Genomic DNA, 20779 nt, shown 5'->3' with positions numbered 1-20779 from the left:
ATGGGTATCTGAATAGGAAGGGTTTGGAGGGATATGGGCCAGGTGCTGGCAGGTGGGACTGGATTAGGTTGGGATATCTGGTCGGCATGGATGGGTTGGACTGAAGGGTCTGTTTCTGTGCTGTACATCTCTATGACTCTATGAGATGGTGAAATTTGAATTTAATTGTTAAAAACAAAACATAAAAATTAAAAAGAAAGGCTAGCCTAATGACAGAGGTGACTGCCTGTGGAAGTTTACACGTTTCCCATATGCCTGTATGAGTTTCCTATGGGTGCACCGGTTTCCTCACACAGTCCAAAGATGTGCAGATTAGCTGGATTGGCCATGCTAAATTGCCCTGTAGTGTCCAGGGATGTGCTGGCTGAGAGATGGATTAGGCATGCTAAATGTGGGGGATAGGTTGGGTGTGTGTGTGTGTGTCTTGTGGAGGGTTGGAAAAGATTCGATGGGCTGAAAGAATCTCTACAATGCTGAAAGATGCCAATGATTTAATTGCTGTCAACTAGCATAGAAACCCAATTGATTCACTAATGCCCTTCAGGGAAGGAAACTGCTGCCCTTACCCAGTTTGAACTACATGGAACTCCAGACTTACAGTGGTATGCTTGATACCTTGGCGATTAGGAATGGGTGAACAAATACCATACATAAACAACTTATTAAGAAAAAATGGAGAAAGAACTGATTAGTCAGGCTGGATGCTAGATAATAAAAATCCCCTATCCTATTTCGATTTAGGTATAGCTAAAACCATCGAACTCCTGAGGGCAGCGCTCTTGACAATGGGGTGGAACTGAGCTCTCATAGGGAGAGTAAAAAGTGAGGTCTGCAGATGCTGGAGATCAGAGCTGAAAATGTGTTGCTGGTTAAAGCGCAGCAGGTCAGGCAGCATCCAAGGAACAGGAAATTCGACGTTTCGGGCGAATCCTGATGAAGGGCTCTGGCCCGAAACGTCGAATTTCCTGTTCCTTGGATGCTGCCTGACCTGCTGCGCTTTAACCAGCAACACATTTTCAGCTCTCATAGGGAGAGACATCACACTCCTACAGAAGGATTTATAACTTAAAAAGAGAATAACCTCGCTCCAGACAGTTCAGGAGGAGTTGAGAAGGGGAGGCACTGACCGGTGTGGCCAGTGTCAGGTCTCACTGCTGCCTGTTGAGTGAGCCCGAGCTGCTGAAACCTGGCATCCGCTGCACCGCTGTGATTCGCTTTGTCCTGCACACGTTCACGAACTGGGAGAAAAGTGACGACTTCCTTACAAGGCGAGGCGAAACCCTGGGACTCCCTGACAAAGCTGGAACCCTCCCACCAGCAACCGGCGAGGAGGATCTCTCTCCCTCTCCCTCTCTCTCAGTCCGCGCAGATCGGCTGTGGGAGGCGTCACTGCCCCTCCTGCAGCAGCGTCTCTCCCGGGGTTGGGCGGTGTCTTGAGACCCCCCCCCCCACCACCATCACCAAGGGGAGGGGGCAGCGATTTCACATCCAGCCGCCGAGTGTAAGGCTGCAATGTTTTAGGGGCAGGGGGACGGTGGAGGGTAATTCTCGATGTTTGGGAAAGTGCGGGGCGCCGGGGGCAGTGCGCTGCTCTCGGAGCGGGACAAGGCTCCTGTCCAGGCGGCAGCCCCGGAATGTAACGTCGGCCTCTTGGGCTGCCCGGGCTCCGGCAAGTCTGGTAAGAACCATCTCTCTCTCCAGTTCTGCAGAAAGAAGGGTCACTGGATTCAATACATTAACTCCCCTCCCTCTCTTTCTCTCCAGATGCAAAGTTCCTCCAGCAATTTCTGTTTTTATTCTTCTCCCACTTTTCACTGATTCATTTTTGTACCCAGCCTGGGGGGGGGGGGGGATAAGTGCTACCCATCCCCAACTGCCAACAGGGGAAGCTGGGCTGAGAGAGTGGGGGTCAACGTGGGCATTTATACCCAGTCACCTGGGACATCCCAGGTGAAGGGTTTTTTTTGGGGGGGGGTGAATCTCTTGGGATTTAAAGAGATGCCTTTTTGCTATTGTTGGGTCTCCCTCTCAACATTCACCGTCAAACCTTAAACACTGATGTTTTTCTTTCTTTAGCTCTGACTGTGAAATTCCTCACGAAGAGGTTCATAAGCGAGTACGATCCTAACTTGGGTGAGTGCCATCGGTTCTTTTTCCCTCCTCCTCCACCTGTTCGTGTTTAACTTCAGGGAGAACATCTGCAACGTTTTATTTCCATGGAAGTGGGTTTCATGCCGTTGGTTGACACCTGACTGTCCTTTTGATTCAGTAAAGCTGGGAGGGTGCGGGGAATGACTCCAATCGAGCAGAGAGACTGCTGTGTTTTTTTCAAAAATATTGTCGAATCAACTTATTCAGAGATTGTTATGACACACCTCTGGGGAAGGTGGGTTTGAACCGCCGGTCTCCTGGCTCAGGATTAGGGACACTATCATTGTACCATTACAATCCTCGGCAGTACCTTGGGCTCCCTGTAAATGGTGCAGTCAGTTACCACATTGGGTGATGGCAAGATCTCCATGTTTAGCTCCTCACTTTGAGTCTATTTATTAACTTATTGTTAATATGCAGTTTTAGATTAGATTAGATTACTTACAGTGTGGAAACAGGCCCTTCGGCCCAACAAGTCCACACCGACCCGCCGAAGCGCAACCCACTCATACCCCACATTTACCCCTTACCTAACACTACGGGCAATTTAGCATGGCCAATTCACCTGACCTGCACATACCTTCTCATTTGGGGTGGGTTTGCCATTGGGCATTTGGAAAGGATCATGGAGAGGAGGTGGCATGGCATAAGGAGAAGTGGGCGGCACGGTGGCACAGTGGTTAGCACTGCTGCCTCACAGCGCCTGAGACCCGGGTTCAATTCCCGACTCAGGCGACTGACTGTGTGGAGTTTGCATGTTCTCCCCGTGTCTGCGTGGGTTTCCTCTGGGTGCTCCGGTTTCCTCCCACAGTCACAATGATGTGCGGGTCAGATGAATTGGCCATGCTAAATTGCCCATTGTGTTAGGTAAGGGGTAAATGTAGGGGTATGGGTGGGTTGCGCTTTGGCGGGTCGGTGTGGACTTGTTGGGCCGAAGGGCCTGTTTCCACACTGTAAGTAATCTAATCTAATCTAAAGGATGGAGGTGGCACAGGGTGGGCATTTGAACAAGAACTTTCACAGGAAAGATGCCAGTTACACAGCAAATGTTTTGTGGGTCTCCACACATTCATTTATTAGTGGTTGAAGCAAATAGCATTGAATCACTTCAGCTGCAGTTTGATACATGCACCAGGAGGAAGATAGGGTGCTGCAAGGTGGGAGGAGGCAGAAGTGGAGTGGTATACAAAAGCTGACAAAATTTGTGCTGTAGATTCTGTCGAAGTGACCTGAGAGATGGAAGAAGGTAATTGTGATGGGTGCTGTCGTAATACAGGATTTTGGAGGAGACACAATTCAGAACAGAATTTGTAGTACAGAGCTTCACATAGTTTAAGGATCAGAGCTCCACATGGGATTGTGAGCTGAAATTTTGATCCCACAATCTCTGAGACAACAATACCTGCTATGTGTGTTCTAGCAGCTGTACCCTCATTCTAACAGGTACCCCTACTCTCATAATCCTTACTGACACATCTCAACAATTCCCAAGCCTCAAATTACAATCACACTACGAAAATGTTTGGGAAGTGGTGCCATTGTGTATAAAAAAATGCTGCAACTAATCTGGTTACAGCTGATAGTTTATCTGTGGTTTTATTCAATCAGTAGAAGGAAATGTTTTAGATATTCTGCAGTAGTTTACAGTCTGACATGTCTCTGCCAATATGAAACATATTCTTGTATCTGTACTCTGTACCAGGGGCAGTTGGTGATGTCCAAATACTTTTCTTGGGTTTTTATAAATGCATTATTAATGTATTTAATTTGACCGCACTAATGTATTGATACAAAATTATAGCAGTAATTCATCCTGAGCACCAGTTTTGAAATCTGCTCTTTATGGTTGTGTGTTGTATAAATACAGAGTGTAAAAAGGCTATGTTTTTCAGAAATACTATAGCTCCTTGCTTGTCATAAAGATAGGATCTGAATCTGTCAACATTCCTCAACAAAATGTTTGCAATCCAAAAATGAAGATCAAATGGATATATGATGAGCCACTCATATATTAGCTCTTCTGTTTTCAAAGTTCTTGATGTGTTTTGATTGATATGGTATCCAAGAAATGTCCTTTGCTGAAAATACTGTTTTGTTTTAGAGGATACCTACACTACTGAAGAAATTGTGGATCATCAGCCAGTCCTTTTAAAAATAATGGATACAGCTGACCAGGTAATAAAGGTTTCAGCAATCAAAGACGGAAATGTGCAAGATGATGTATCTGCAATATCCAACCACCCTGACATTTAGCCATTGTTTTACACAGAGTAAAACATTCATTCCTGATGAAGGGCTTATGCTCGAAACGTCGAATTCTCTATTCCTGAGATGCTGCCTAACCTGCTGTGCTTTGACCAGCAACACATTTGCAATTGTTTTACACAGATTCAAGTAACCTACACCTTTCATTTCCTGAAGAAGTGCTTGCATATGCAGTTAATGAATGAACCATTGAATTTGTCAAATACCTAGTTTTTACTAGGCTGTTTAATATAAAACTTGTTAACTTGGCTCTGGGCTTTACATGTACCCTTTTAATTGAAGTCCAAATAAATTATACAAGACATGTTTTAAGAGCTGTTACATATTAATAGAGTATTAAAGTAACAAGATTATTTAGTAACAACTTTCTAAGAGCAGAATATACTGTACTAGAAATAGAACACTTTTTTTTATCCCCACTTACCTCATTGAGTCATAGAGATACACAGCACGGAAACAGACCCTTTGATCCAACTTGTCTATGCCGACCAGATATCCCAACCCAATCTAGTCTCACCTGCCAGCACCGGGAGAGATGAAGAGCTGTATTTTGTATAAGTTCTTCATTGGCAATGTATCTCTTCTAATTAGCCTATTTTCATAAAAGATAAACTCCATCAATTAAGGTGTCTAATATGACAGGTATTTGCCCAGTATAATCAAAGGGCTTTGTTAAACCTAAAGTCACTGTGAATCCTACAGAAATTATACCAATGCCTTTTACATTATACATGTTTTGAAACTAATAATTAATTGTGATAGTGTTTATGACTCTCGTGAGACTTTAAGAAGAATATTAACTTAAACTTTCCTCAAGTTGCTTATTGAATCTGCATTAGATTGAACATTTCACAATATTCTACCTTTTTGGATGATTTCTTTTGACATTGTACATTTACCCAAGTAGAATTTTTCCCATCTATTAGAACTGAACTCACATGCATTGCATTGGAGAAAAAAAATCATATATTTCTCCCCTTGTAATTCATTTTCAAAAGTGACTCATCAGAATGCAGATATACTTAAACAGGTGTAATTAATTTAGTAATGTTGTTTTTAATTGAAGAATTTTAAAGAACATTGTGAATGCAACATTTTCTGGTCCTTTCAGTTTGATAACACAGCATTCCTTTAGAAGTTTTTTTTTGGAAACTAACAAAGAGAAATCCTTACAAATGACTGATAACAAATAATGAAATTCATATACCTGAATTGTTTGCTGAGCACGACAATATTTGTATCTTTAAACATCATAAAATAGTTTGTGCAATAATAAAGTTACAGTTACAGTTTTCACTAACAGTGGATTGCCTAATTGAAACCAAGAGGAAAAATAAAAAATACGAATGAAAAAAAAATGATACAAGCTGAGGTGAGACTCTGAGGAGTGAAATAAGAAACTAAACAAGTGTTTTTAATAAGGAAGAGTCTGTAGTCCAATTCATTGACCTGTTGGATATCTCACTTGCAAGTATCTGCTTGTTAGCGCCTTATGTACAGATACTCCTAGATTTTTTGTTAATGTGATATATATTCAGCTGAATAATTATAGCTTCAGAGTAGATGGTGTGGATATTACAATTATATAAAATGTTTCTTTTTAACCTTTAACCAATGCAGAGAGTAGCCAAACATTTGGAATCCACTGATTACTGTTTGTTTCAGAACCAAATAATAACGTGTCTTGTATAATTCCTCCTTAATGGCAAAATAACACGATAGAATTTTGATACTTTGAATAATTGGTTGCTGTATTGTGCTGCATGAGTGAAAATGTGATAAGTATTATGGTTGGACATAAATTTTATGCTTTATTGAGTGTGTGTGTGTGTCTGTATTCTTACAAATGTTTTTCAAATAAATCTTTAATTAAGTAATGCACCTGCTACAACTTTATAACGCTGAACAATAATTTATATTAAAAATAGGATAAACCAGTGAACTCTGAACGTTACCTGAACTGGGCAAACGCATTCATTGTTGTCTACAGTATTGATAATAGGAAGAGCTTTGAAGGGTGCGTGCACTATCTAAATGTAATTTCTAGTCACGCCAAAGGACTGCTACATGATTATCCCATCATATTGCTGGGAAATAAACTGGACATGGAGAGATACAGGTAAGAAATATTATTCAAAACTCCAATGTCTCTGTTCTGAAGGAAAAATGATTTGACATTTGGAGATTATTGTTCATAAATTTAACCATATCAAAATAGGTGATGTAGTGGACAGTGAAGGAGGTTACCTCAGAGTACAATGGGACTTTGATCAGGTGGGCCAATGGACTGAGTAGTGGCAGATGGAATTTAACTTTGATAAATGTGAAATGTTGCATTTTGGTAAGGTAGTACAGGACAAGACTTAAACACTTAATGGTAGGGCCCTGGGAAGTGTTGCCAAACAAAGGGACCTAGGGGTGCAGGTGCATAGTCCGTTGAATATGGAGTCACAGGTAGACAGGGTGATGAAGAAGGCGTTGGGCACATTTACCTTCATTGGTCAGAAAATTGAGAATAGGATTGGGATTTCATGTTGTGGCTATACAAGGCATTGGTGAGGTCATTTTTAAAAGATTGTGTACAATTCCGGTCGCTCTTGTAATGAAAGGATGTTGTTAAACTTGAGAGGGTGCAGAAAAGATTTACAAGAATGTTGCCAGAGTTGGGGGTTTTGAGTTAGAGGGAGAGGCTAAATAGGCTGCGGCTATTTTCCCTGGAGCATCAGAGGTTGAGGGGTGACCTTATAGAGGTTTATAAAATCATGACGGGCATGGATAGGGTGAGTAGCAAAGGTCTTTTTCCTAGGATGGGGCGTCCAAAACTAGATGGCATAGGCTTAAGGTGAGAGAGGAAGTCTTAAAAAGGACCTGGGCGGGGGGGTACCTTTTTCATGCAGAGGGTGGTGTATGTATGGAACAAGCTGCCAGAGAAAGAGGTGGAAGCTGGTACAATTACAACATTTAAAATGGATCTGGATGGGTACATCAAAAGGAAGGGTTTAGAGGGATATGAGCCAAATGCTGGAACATGGGACTAGATTGGGCTGGGATATCTGGTCGGCATGGACGAGTTGGACTGAAGGGTTGTTTCCATGCTGTACATCTCTATGACTTTAAAACAAATAGGAACAGAAGAAGCCTACAAAGCTCTCAAGTTTCTACCACCATTCAATGAGATCATGGCTAATCTTTGTACTAACTCAATGAACCAACATTACTTTCTTACCTCCAACCTCTGCTGCCCCTGTGCCACCTACTCAGTGTGGTTAGTGTGTAATGCTGAAGATATGCCTTATATCCTGTACTGCATAGAGCTGTCTAGGACTACTGTTACACTAATCACTGTGCTTTCTAGTTATGTCAAGAGATTTCAGTTTGGTTCTTAAGGCTATTCTTATTTATGTTACCTATTTGGAAAGAATAGCTGTTTTCTTTCAGTAGAAAATAGAAGAAATTGATTTTAAAATATTCTAAGGTTCTGGTTATTTTGTTTTTTTGCAGATGACAAAAGGAAATGTCAGCCTATGTTTTGACCTTAAATATCAGGACCATATTTTATTAAAAACTATCAAAGTACAACAGAGTTCTTGAAACTAATACACAGTGTAAATTTATTTCAAGTCATCTATATTCCAAGATCTATAATTCTGGCAATGTTAACAATTCGAAGTATTTTAGGTATTTGCCATTTATTAACCATGAGTATTAACATAATTTGAAAGAAAAATCTGTCTTCTATTTTCAGGCAGGTAAGCAAGTCTGATGGACTGTCGCTGGCATCCAAGTATAACTGTTCATTTTATGAAGTATCTGCCTGCTTGGACTTTGAGTCAGTGCAGCATGTGTTCCATGAATTGATTCGCGAGGTGAGGCGAGAGACTGAACGTCACCTTCCAGTCAGACCTCTCTTTATTTCCGAGGAGAAGCCTGTGTTGGGTACTGCCCACCCACCTGCCTTTGCTCATGCTGTTAAACACCATGCACCTATATTTGGAACACAGCGCCTCTCCACGGCCACCTACAAGGAAATTCCCACCATCACTTCAGCTAAGCTGGTCACTGTAAAATCAGCAAGGGCACAAAGCAAGCGGAGAACTCCCACACTGACCTTACTTAAAGGATTTAAAATATTTTAATGTACTAATCATCACTCTGAATTCCAAAGCTCAATGTATCCCTTTAATCTAGTTAGATCCATAATTCCTTTCACTGGCTAGTGACTGTGGAATTAAAACTGTCATAAAACTTTATGATGTAAATCAAACCAACTAAACAACAAGGACCTCATCTGGGATCAATGTGACCTTTGTTAAGGATGTTTGGATATAGGAGAGAGTACATAGACCACCAGCCATTGCAAATGACAACCTTTGTCTGTCTGCCATTGTTGGCTGCCAGCTGTAACATCATCTTTTAGGAACAAAATGTCAGAGAGAAATGTAGTTGTTGCAGTGTTCATAGCCAAGGAAGGGAAAAATAAGGTATCTGTTCAGTAATCTGAGAACTATCACCACATGATAATATCACCCCCAATACATCGAAGTTGACAATTTAAGCATTCCTTTACAGCTCATTTCCAAGGTTAAAAATTATTTAAAACAAGCCTTTCAAGAGCTAAAGAAGAACCATTATTCAAAATGCTGTTTGTGCTTCAGCTGTTTGACTTAAGAAAAAGTTCAGTAGATTTTACATATTTGATAATGAAGAGGAATGTATATACACTCAATAAATGTACACATGTAATGCTTTCTGTAATCTCTCATCTGTCTGGTTATATGATGTTTGTTGCAGATGATAAAATGAAGCATTTAAGAAAGGGGTTTGTGCAGTTAATGGCATTATCCTTTGTTCTGTAGATCCCTGGTTAGAACCAACTCAACTCCCTTCCTTTCTTTTGACCCTAGCTACCACCCATACATTGTTGCCAAACAAACTGAATTTGGGCACTCTCAAACTTTCCATTGGGCATGTATTTATAAACTGAAGTCTAACTATGGGCTGCATTACTTTATCACAAAGTTAACCATCGCAAGGATGGCCAGTGCATAAAAACAGAAATGTTCAGACTGGTGTACTGGCCAGAATGTACTGGACTGAGTTGGAAGTTAGACAACTTGACTTAGCATCTGACCGTGCTGTCCTTAGGCAGTTGTTGCTTATTGTGAAGATTTAAATAAGGAAAATGTTCCTCACATTCATAACCAGACAGCTGTAGAAAAGTAACCAAACAATATACATTACAATCCAAACAGCGTTGACCAGATTGTACTGTGGTTGTACAACTTTCTGCATAACTCCCACTATCTTTTATCCATGTCTCATCAGTGAAAATGCATCACAATTTCTTTATTTGAATACCGTATATTTACTACATATTTATAGGAGTATACATCATTGGTTATAGGATTCCAGAGCAGAAACTAATGTGTAATTTATCAATGATGTCCAATTAATAAACATCCAAATTAGTGTTACTCTTTTGTTTTCTTTTATTCGATATGTATTTATCACGCTATCTTGTAAATATCCCCTGAATTGTGGACACTTCCCCAGTCAACATAGCAGCTCATGTGAGGAAATGCCAATAGCCCTGTCCCATGGTCTCTGGTCAATCCAGTTAATCCTGTTTTCTTCATTCTCTCCCCATATCATAGCAAGGTTATTTCCCTCCAGTGCCGTTCCAATTTTTCCTTGAAATCATTTGTCATTCTCTGTCTCTCACTATGCAAAAAAAAACATTATTCTGACAAAACCTCCCCTCTTCCTTTCCTTACCCAAACTGTTAAATTTGTGTTCCCTAGTTCTTATATTGTCAGCTGATGGCAAGCCCTTTCCTTTGACTATCATACCTAAACCTACCATGGACCTGGATTCACTTGCTTTCATAAGTTCTCCAACCTAGCCTGGTCGTTAAAATTTACTGAAAATATGGACTGCAGCTGCTGGAGATAAGAGTCAAGAGTGTAGTGCTGGAAAACCACAGCCAGTCAGGCAGCATCCGAGGAGCAGAAGTAGGAACCAAGGAGCCCTCCCTGATGAAGGGCTTTTGCCTGAAACGTCGATTCTCCGGCTCCCCGACCAGATGCAGCCTGACCAGATGTACTTTTCCATCACCACACTCTCGACTCTAGTAATTAAAATCTATCAACTCCAAAATCATTTTGGAAAATTTTCTTCAGATCATCTCAAATTTCCATGTATCCTTCCAAAAATGTAGTGACTAAAACTGAATGTAACAATCTAGCTAATAATTGAGCCTAACCAAAACTTCTAGGGGCTAAATGCTGGCAAATGGGACTAGGTTAATTTAGGATATCTGGTCAACGTGGACAGGTTGGACTGAAGGGTCTATTTCTGTTCTGTACAACTCTATATCTCTACTCAGTATCTCTCATTGCATGTTGCCAAACAAACTGAATCTGGGCAATCACAAGCTTTAGTTACAAAATTCTGGATGTGTCACTTCCTATTCTCTCAATGGTGTGTTCCACCTCCAAGGATCCAGGCACATGACAAGCTCCCTCTGTCACTGCACACTCTTTAAGTTATGGGGCCTGGAATAGGAGTGAAAATTGATTCTTCGAGATTGGAAAGATTCAGAGTTTGGGATTTAACTAGGATGGCTCTCAATTTCTTTTAAATTTATTCACAGGATGTGGGTGTCGCTGGCTGGACCAGCATTTATTAGCCATCCCCTATGCCCAGAGGTCAGTTAAGAATCAATATATTGCTGTAGGTCTGGAGTCACACATAGGCCAGACAAGGTAAGGAAGGCAATTTCCTCCCCTGAAGAACATTAGTGAACCAGATGGGGTTTTCCACAATAATCGACAATGGTTTCATGGTTATCATTGGACTCTTAATTTCAGATTTTTATTAAATTCAAATTCATCACACCATCTACCATGGTAGGATTTGAACCTGAGTCCCCAAAACATTTTACCCGGGGATCTGCATTAATAGAGCAGGAAAATCGATGTTTCGGGCAAAAGCCCTGAAATGTCGATTTTCCTGCTCCTTGGGTGCTGCCTGACCTGCTGTGCTTTTCTAGCACCACTCTAATCTAGACTCTGGTTTACAGCATCTGCAGTCCTTGTTTTTACCTGTCTGGATTAACAGCCTCATGATTAGACCATCACCTCCCCATTGCTGTGGAGACTGGTTTCATATCCAGTCAAGCATGGCGGTGGGTTCTCAAAGTTTGTGGAGTAGGGCAAATCTCCTTCACAAGACAGCCTGTGGCTACATCTACAAACAAGTACAAGTTATAGAACGCCTTCAGTGCAGATACAGGCCATTCAGTCTGTACCAACCCTCCGAAGAGCATCCCACTCAGACCTAGCCTCCACTCTATTCCCAAATCACTGCATTTCCCATGACTAATCTACCTAGCCTACATATACCTGGACACTGCAGAGCAATTTAGCATGGCCAACCCACCTAACCTGGACATCTTTGGACTGTAGGAGGAAATCGGAGCACCTGACAGTAACCCATGCAGACATGAGGAGAATGTGCAAACTCCACAGAGACACTCACCCAGGCTAGAATCGAAGCTGGGTCCTTGGCATTGTGAGGCAGCAGTACTAACCACTGAGCCACCATTCCATCCTAGACAAGGATGACCTCTGGGCCTGCCTGTAGAGCTAACACTTGGCCTGTCACTGAGTGCCCACCTCTGTGCAGTCTGAGTACCACACAACCTGGAAACTAGACATCAACTGGTAAATTCCAGTCAACCTTACCAAGGCTCTGATTGAGTCTAATTAGCTGCCTGGCTCATTCGGGGTAGGTCGTTCCAGTCAGAACCTGATGCCATCACAGCACAAATTGCCAGTGTCAGAAAACTGGGATGCCAATCACAGAGAACATGATCAGACCCTAGACATCTCAGTTCCCATCTTCAGTCCTTATCAGAAGTGTGTTGATGGTTTGTGCTTGGTTCCTGGTGTGAGGCCTCAAACCCAGAGCTTTCTGACTGGCAGATAGGAGTACTGCCAACTGAATCACTGCTGACACATGGTCTCAACCTGGGCAGTAGTGGGAAACCTAATGCTAGCTTCAGCGTCAGGCTTGAAGGAAGTTGGTGGGGGGAAGTGAGGGGGACTTGAGTTCTTACACATGATTAGAGTGGTGCTGGAAAAGCACAGCAGGTCAGGCAGGAAAATTGACGTTTCGGGCAGGAACCCTTCATCAGGAATGAGGCTGGAAGCCTCGGGGGTGGAGAGGGGGTGAGGCTGGGGAGAAGGTAGTTGAGAGTGGATGGTAAAGGTGATAGATCAGAGAGGATGGTTGTGAAGGACGATTGACAGGTGGGACAGGTCATGAGGATGGTGCTGAGCTGGAAGGTTGGAAATGGCGTAAGGTGATGGGAGAGGAAATGAGGAAACTGGTGAAGTCCACATTGATGCCATAGGGTTGAAGGGTTTCAAGGTGGAAGATGAGGTGAGGGAGCAGCGGTGGAGGAGGCCCAGGACCTGCATGTCCTCGGCAGAGTGGGAGGGGGAGTTGAAATGTTTGGTCATGGGGCGGTGTGGTTGATTGGTGCGGGTGTCCTGGAGATGTTCCCTGAAGCACTCTGCAAGAAGGCATCCAGTCTCCCCAATGTAGAGGAGACTGCATCGGGAGCAACAGATACAATAAATGGCATTTGTGGATGTGCAGGTGAAACTTTGATGGATGTGGAAGGCTCCTTTGGGCCCTTGGATGGAGGTGAGGGGACAGGTGTGGGCGCAGGTTTTGCAATGCCTGCGGTGGCAAGGGAAGGTGCCAGGACGGGAGGGTGGGTTGTTAAAGGGCGTGGACCTGACCTGGTAGTCGCGGAGGGAACAGTCTTTGTAGAAAGTGGATAGGGGTGGGAAGGGAAATATATCCATGGTGATAGGGTCCGTTTGTAAGTGGCAGAAATGTTGGACCATGATGCTGTTTATGTGGAGGTTGGTGCGGTGGAAGGTGAGGACCGGGGGGAGTACTGTCCTTGTAATGGCTGGAGGGGTGGGGCTTGACGGCAGAGGTGTGGGATGTGGATAAGATGCGTTGGAGGACATCATCAATCATGTGGGAGGGGAAATTATGGTCTTTAAAGAATGAGGCCATCTGGTGTGTTCTGTGGTGGAACTGGTCCTCTTGGACCCGCATGGGCCCCAGCTATGCCTGTCACCCGCATGGGCCCCAGCTATGCCTGTCTCTTCGTAGGATATGTGGAACAGTCCATCTTCCGCAACTACACTGGCACCACCCCCCACCTTTTCCTCCGCTACATCGATGACTGTATCGGCGCTGCCTTGTGCTCCCACGAGGAGGTTGAACAGTTCATCAACTTTACTAACACCTTCCATCCTGACCTCAAATTCACCTGGACTGTCTCAGACTCCTCCCTCCCCTTCCGAGACCTTTCCATTTCTATCTCAGGCGACCGATTCAACACAGACATCTACTACAAACCGACTGACTCCCACAGCTATCTGGACTACACCTCCTCCCACCCTGCCCCCTGTAAAAACTCCATCCCATATTCCCAATTCCTTCGTCTCCGCCGCATCTGCTCCCAGGAGGACCAGTTCCAACACCGCATAGCCCAGATGGCCTCCTTCTTCAAGGACCGCAGATTCCCCCCAAACGTGATCGACGATGCCCTCCACCGCATCTCCTCCACTTCCCGCTCCTCCGCCCTTGAGCCCCGCTCCTCCAACCGCCACCAAGACAGAACCCCACTGGTTCTCACCTACCACCCCACCAACCTCCGTATACAACGTATCATCCGCCGCCATTTCCGCCACCTCCAAACGGACCCCACCACCAGGGATATATTTCCCTCCCCTCCCCATCAGCGTTCCGAAAAGACCACTCCCTTCGTGACTCCCTCGTCAGGTCCACACCCCCCACCAACCCAACCTCCACTCCCGGCACCTTCCCCTGCAACCGCAGGAAATGTAAAACTTGCGCCCACACCTCCTCCCTCACTTCTCTCCAAGGCCCCAAGGGATCCTTCCATATCCGCCACAAGTTCACCTGTACCTCCACACACATCATCTATTGCATCCGCTGCACCCGATGTGGCCTCCTCTACATTGGGGAGACAGGCCGCTTACTTGCAGAACACTTCAGAGAACACCTCAGGAACGCCCGGACCAACCAACCCAACCACCCCGTGGCTCAACACTTTAACTCTCCCTCCCACTCCACCAAGGACATGCAGGTCCTTGGACTCCTCCACCGGCAAAACATAACAACACGACGGTTGGAGGAAGAGCGCCTCATCTTCCGCCTGGGAACCCTCCAACCACAAGGGATGAACTCAGATTTCTCCAGTTTCCTCATTTCCCCTCCCCCCACCTTGTCTCAGTCGGTTCCCTCAACTCAGCACCGCCCTCCTAACCTGCAATCTTCTTCCTAACCTCTCTGCCCTCACCCCACTCCAGCCTATCACCCTCACCTTGACCCCCTTCCACCTATCACATCTCCATCGCCCGTCCCCCAAGTCCCTCCACCCTACCTTTTATCTTAGCCTGCCTGGCACCCTCTCCTCATTTCTGATGAAGGGCTTATGCCCGAAACGTCGAATTTCCTATTCCTTGGATGCTGCCTGACCTGCTGTGCTTTAACCAGCAACACATTTTCAACTGTGATCTCCAGCATCTGCAGACCTCATTTTTTACCTGGTCCTCTTGGGAGCAGGTATGGTGGAGGAGAAGGAATTGGGAATACGGGAAAACATTTTGGAGGAGGTAGGGTGGGAGGAGGTGTAATCCAGGTAGCTGTGGGAGTTGGTGGGCTTGTAAAAAATGTCGGTGTTGAGTTGGTCATTAATGGAGATGGAAGGGGAGGGAGGTGTCAGAGATGGTCCATGTGAATTTAAGGTCAGGATGGAATGTGTTAGTGAAATTGATGAACTGTTCAACCTCCTAGTGGGAGCATCAACGTAGCGGAGGAAGAGGTGGGGAGTGGTGCCAGTGTAACTATGGAAGATAGGCTGTTCTATGTAGCCGACAAAGAGATAGACATAGCTGGGGCCCATAGGTGGAGGGGTGCCCATGGCTACCCCTTTCGTCTGGAGGAAGTGGGAGGATTCAAAAGAGAAATTGTTGAGGATGCCCAGTCGATCACCTCTTTTGGAAATATTGAATGTTGAAAGACAAGACTTTGGAAGATAAAAGTAAGTGTGGAGAAATCTCTCAGTTTATTTAATAGAAGTGAAATTTTTGATTTTATGATGGTTGGCACCATGACCTTGGAACAGCATGGAAGAGCAAGTGTTTTAGTTCAACCAAAAGCTAGGAATCTGCTGTAGCTCACTAGGTGGCAGTATATTCCACCATAAGTAATACTAATGCTGCTTTCTCTCTGCAGCGAATGAGACCATTATCTGCAACATAGGTTCCAGCTGGGCAGTAGTGTGCTCCGAGGCAGGAATGTGCTAAATTTGTGACTAAATTTAAGATATCAATTTCTTGAATTTGGGATGGTCAGGAAAGAAAAAGGACTATATGAATTTGAGTTGGAACTCAACTGGAATCCCTGTCAAATTCTATTGGGGTAAGGAGACTTTTACTGATTGCATTTATTGCGGGGACTGCTCCAGACCACACAACAAATTCTACCTTCACCTCCTTACAAAGTAATTCCAGATTTTCCATCACTAAGAACTCATCTGAGGTGCATTTGTAAAGCCATTAGCAGGATCTCAGACAAAAAAGTTAATCTCAGAGAGAGATCCAATCACTTTAAAATATCAAGAAATTGCTCCCATTGGGTTCCCTGCAGAGCAGAAAGAGGCCACTCAGCCCATCAAGTCTGCACTGACTCTTAGAGAGATATCCCCCACTGACCCACATCCCTATGAGCTTGCACATCCCTAGACAATTTACCACAGCCAATCCACCTAGCCTGCAAATCTTTGGACTGTGGGCAGAAACTGAAGCACCCAGAGGAAACCCATTTAGGCACAGGGAGAATACGCAAATTCCACACAGACAGTCACCCAAGGCTGGAATCAAATTTGGGTCCCTGGTGCTGTAAGGCAGCAGTGCTAACCATTGTGCCATCATGCTGTCCATGTGCCATGTTCATATAAATGAGGGGCTATCTGAAGTAACCTCATATAAACGAATGGTCTGCCATTACCTAAATGGATGCAACCCTGGGATTTGAAATGTTCAGGTTTTGCAGCGTCACAGCTAGGGATGGACAATAAATATTCTTTATTCTTGTATGGTATGTGGGTGTCACAGACAAAGCCAGTGCTTGTTTCCCATCCCCAGTTGTCCTTGAGCTGATTGGTTCTTTGTGCCACTTCAGAGGGCAGTTAAGAATCAACCACATTGCTGTGGGGCTGGAATCAAGGTTAGAATTCCTCATTTCTTTCTCAAAAAGGATGTTAATGACCCCCAGTCGGGTTTTACAATAATGGTTACATGGTCATCATTCTAGCTTGAAATTTCACCATTTAACATAGTGAGATTCAAACCCACGTCCCTAGAATATTGGTGGCCAGGGTTCCGAAGAATAATCGGACTTGAAACATTATCTGAATCTCTCTCTAGAAATGTTGCCAGACATGCTTAGTTTGTCTGGCATGTTCTGTTTATTCCCTAGAACAATAACCTGGCTCTCTGGATAATTAGTCCAGTGGTAATACCATTAGCCCACCACATTCTGGAAATTAACAGTGTCTTCCTGAATCTGGGGAAGAGTTCAAGCAGAAGTACACCCAATCTTGTCTTGTGTTAGTCAAATAAACATTCTAATGTGTTTATTTAAATCAAAAATAACACTTTTTCTATTGCAAACCGAACATGATGCAGGAGTTTTGCTAAATAAGTAGTAAATATAAAGAAGAAAATGATGTGGCAGATATAAACATACCTGCTTTTTAAATAAAATGTTGTAGGTGCTGAAGATCTGAAATAAAAGCAAACAATATTGGAGAAACTCAGCAGGTCTTGCAGTATCTGTAGAGAACGAAATAGCATTAACTCTTTTGAGTTTTTTTGTATTCCAATGAAGAGCTATACTGGTCTTGAAATGTTAACTCTGTTAACTTTTCACTGTAGCTGCCAGATCTGCTAAGTTTCACTAAAACTTCCTGCTTGTAAACTTGTTTTATGATAGCAGTGTTGTGATACAGTGGCTCAGTGGTTAGTACCTCTGCCTCACAGTGCCAGGAACCTAGGTTTGATTCCAGCCTTGGGTGACTGTGTGGAGTTTGTACATTCTCCCTGTGTCTGTGTAGGCTTCCTCCCACACTCCAAAGATGTGCAGGTTAGTTGAATTGGCCATGCTAAATTACCCATCGTGCTGGGTGCATTAGTCGGAGGGAAATGGGTCTGGGTGGGTTACTCTTTGGAGGGTTGTTGGGCTGAAGAGCCTGTTTCCACACTGCAGGTAACCTAATCAGAGATGATTAATTTTAGTAGTTATTTCAGCTCATATAAAGGACCTATGGTTTTAGGTACATCCCAGAATGAGACCCCATGACACCTGTGACAATTTCTGCTGAGTTAGAAACTGTTCGCATGAACTGACTATGTGGCATTACATAGGTTATGTTAAAACACCTGCCACAGCTGCTTCTAACGTAGCCTGTAGGTGGTATGAAGTGTCACAGACCAGACTGGAGTTTCATTGCTAAATACTCAGAAGCTGCTGCATTGAAAACGTCTGAACGGAGCAAGATTTTATTCAGTCATACAGCATGGAAATCGATCTTTCGGTCCAACCAGTCCATGCTGGCCATAATCCCAAACCAAACTGCTCCCACCAGTTTGTGTTTGGCCCATATCCTGCCAAACATTTCTTATTCATGTATTTATCCAAACGTCTTTTAAATGTTGTCACTGTACCCGCATCCATCACTTCCTCTGGAAGTTCATTCCATACACGAGCCACTCTCTGTGTAAAAAAAAAAGGCCCTCGTGTCTTTTATAAATCTTTCACTAGTCACCTTAAAAATAGGCCCTTGGTCTTGAAATCCCCCACCTTCAGGAAAAGACACCTGCTATCCTCTTTATCTATACCCCTATTGATTTTATTAATCTCTATAAGGTCACCTCTCAATCTCCAACACTCCACTGAAAGAAGTCCCAGGCTATCCTTATAACTCATACCCTCCATTCCCAGCATCACCCTGGTCAATCTTTCCTGAACTTTTGCAGCATGGAAACTTTGTGCCTACACTGATGTCGCTTCCACATGTACGAACGGCAGATAAAATATTCTCTTCTGTATCCAGAAACATTTTGAACAGTAGCACAAACTTACTAAAAATAAGTTCTTCAATTTTCTGCACAGATGAAAATATAAACTCACACCTTTAATATCTTTTAAACTTTGTGCTATAACATCTCCTTCCAATCTTTTCCGTGAGCTAAAGTTATTTGCGTTGCTGGATAATGTTCTTTCATTCACATAATAAATCATTTCTTTATGCATGTTTCATTAGCCAGTGAATGATACAATGGGTCAGAATTTCCTGGAAGGGATAGGACATTTGATGATTTTTTTTGTCAGTTCAATTACCTTGCTGGAATGGTGAGCTGATAACAGCATGGAGAGGACAAGAGGTGCTGCTGGAACGTTGACACACAGAGGGAGGAACTGCCTTGTCAACTTAATGAGATTTGCAAAGACAGGGACAAAGAGTAATGTGCATCCTTTTCCTTCTCCAATTATCTGCCCGAAGACACATGATTGGTAATAATCTAATCATGGTAAGGCGCTGTGATTGTACCATAGGAAGGCAGGTGATTGGTGATATTCTAACCACGGTGAAGTGCTGTGATTTTACCATAGGAAGGCAGGTGATTGGTGATATTCTAACCATGGTGAAGTGCTGTGATTTTACCACAAGAAGGTAGGTGATTGGTGATATTCTAACCACGGTGAAGTGCTGTGATTGTACCACAGGAGGCAGATGATTGGTGATATTCTAACCACGGTAAGGCACCGTGATTGTACCACAGGAAGGCAGGTGATTGGTGATATTCTAACCACGGTGAAGTGCTGTGATTTTACCACAGGAAGGTAGGTGATTGGTGATATTCTAACCACGGTGAAGTGCTGTGATTGTACCACAGGAGGCAGATGATTGGTGATATTCTAACCACGGTAAGGCACCGTGATTGTACCATAGGAAGGCAGGTGATTGGTGATATTCTAACCATGGTGAAGTGCTGTGATTTTACCACAGGAAGGCAGATGATTGGTGATATTCTAACCACGGTGAAGTGCTGTGATTGTACCACAGGAGGCAGATGATTGGTGATATTCTAACCACGGTAAGGCACCGTGATTGTACCACAGGAGGCAGGTGATTGGTGATATTCTAACCACGGTGAAGTACTGTGAATGTACCATAGAAAGGCAGGTGATTGGTGATATTCTAACCACGGTAAAGTGCTGTGATTGTACCACAGGAAGGCAAGTGATTGGTGATATTCTAACCACGGTGAAGTGCTGTGATTGTACCACAGGAGGCAGGTGATTGGTGATATTCTAACCACGGTGAAGTGCTGTGATTGTACCATAGAAAGGCAGGTGATTGGTGATATTCTAACCACGGTGAAGTGCTGTGATTGTACCACAGGAGGCAGGTGATTGGTGATATTCTAACCACGGTGAAGTGCTGTGATTGTACCACAGGAAGGCAAGTGATTGGTGATATTCTAACCACGGTGAAGTGCTGTGATTGTACCACAGGAGGCAGGTGATTGGTGATATTCTAACCACGGTGAAGTGCTGTGATTGTACCACAGGAAGGCAGGTGATTGGTGATATTCTAACCACGGTGAAGTGCTGTGATTGTACCACAGGAGGCAGGTGATTGGTGATATTCTAACCACGGTGAAGTGCTGTGATTGTACCACAGGAAGGCAGGTGATTGGTGATATTCTAACCACGGTGAAGTGCTGTGATTGTACCATAGGAAGGCAGGTGATTGGTGATATTCTAATCACGGTAAGGTGCTGTGATTGTACCATAGGAAGGCAGGTGATTGGTGATATTCTAACCACAGTGAAGTGCTGTGATTGTACCACAGGAAGGCAGGTGATTGGTGATATTCTAACCACGGTGAAGTGCTGTGATTGTACCACAGGAGGCAGGTGATTGGTGATATTCTAACCACGGTGAAGTGCTGTGATTGTACCACAGGAGGCAGGTGATTGGTGATATTCTAACCACGGTAAGGTGCTGTGATTGTACCATAGGAAGGCAGGTGATTGGTGATATTCTAATCACGGTAAGGTGCTGTGATTGTACCATAGGAAGGCAGGTGATTGGTGATATTCTAATCACGGTAAGGTGCTGTGATTGTACCATAGGAAGGCAGGTGATTGGTGATATTCTAACCACGGTGAAGTGCTGT

At 43.8% G+C, this 20779-nt stretch overlaps 1 protein-coding gene across 1 annotated transcript; it reads left to right on the top strand.

Moving 5' to 3' along the window:
• The first annotated feature begins 1297 nt into the window (after nucleotides 1–1297).
• On the top strand, nucleotides 1298–9818 carry rasl12 (RAS-like, family 12). The gene is made up of 5 exons (XM_060852857.1): nucleotides 1298–1678; nucleotides 2077–2133; nucleotides 4253–4326; nucleotides 6345–6535; nucleotides 8162–9818. Exons 1-5 carry the CDS (start codon nucleotides 1552–1554, stop codon nucleotides 8550–8552), a joined length of 840 nt encoding a protein of 279 aa, XP_060708840.1. The 5' UTR covers nucleotides 1298–1551; the 3' UTR covers nucleotides 8553–9818.
• Nucleotides 9819–20779: the final 10961 nt, after the last annotated feature.

This window comes from Hemiscyllium ocellatum, chromosome 39, assembly GCF_020745735.1.
Source record: "Hemiscyllium ocellatum isolate sHemOce1 chromosome 39, sHemOce1.pat.X.cur, whole genome shotgun sequence".
Classification (NCBI taxonomy): Eukaryota; Metazoa; Chordata; class Chondrichthyes; order Orectolobiformes; family Hemiscylliidae; genus Hemiscyllium; species Hemiscyllium ocellatum.
The sequence above is the reverse complement of the archived record's forward strand: the minus strand, read 5'-3'. Positions and strand labels throughout refer to the sequence as shown.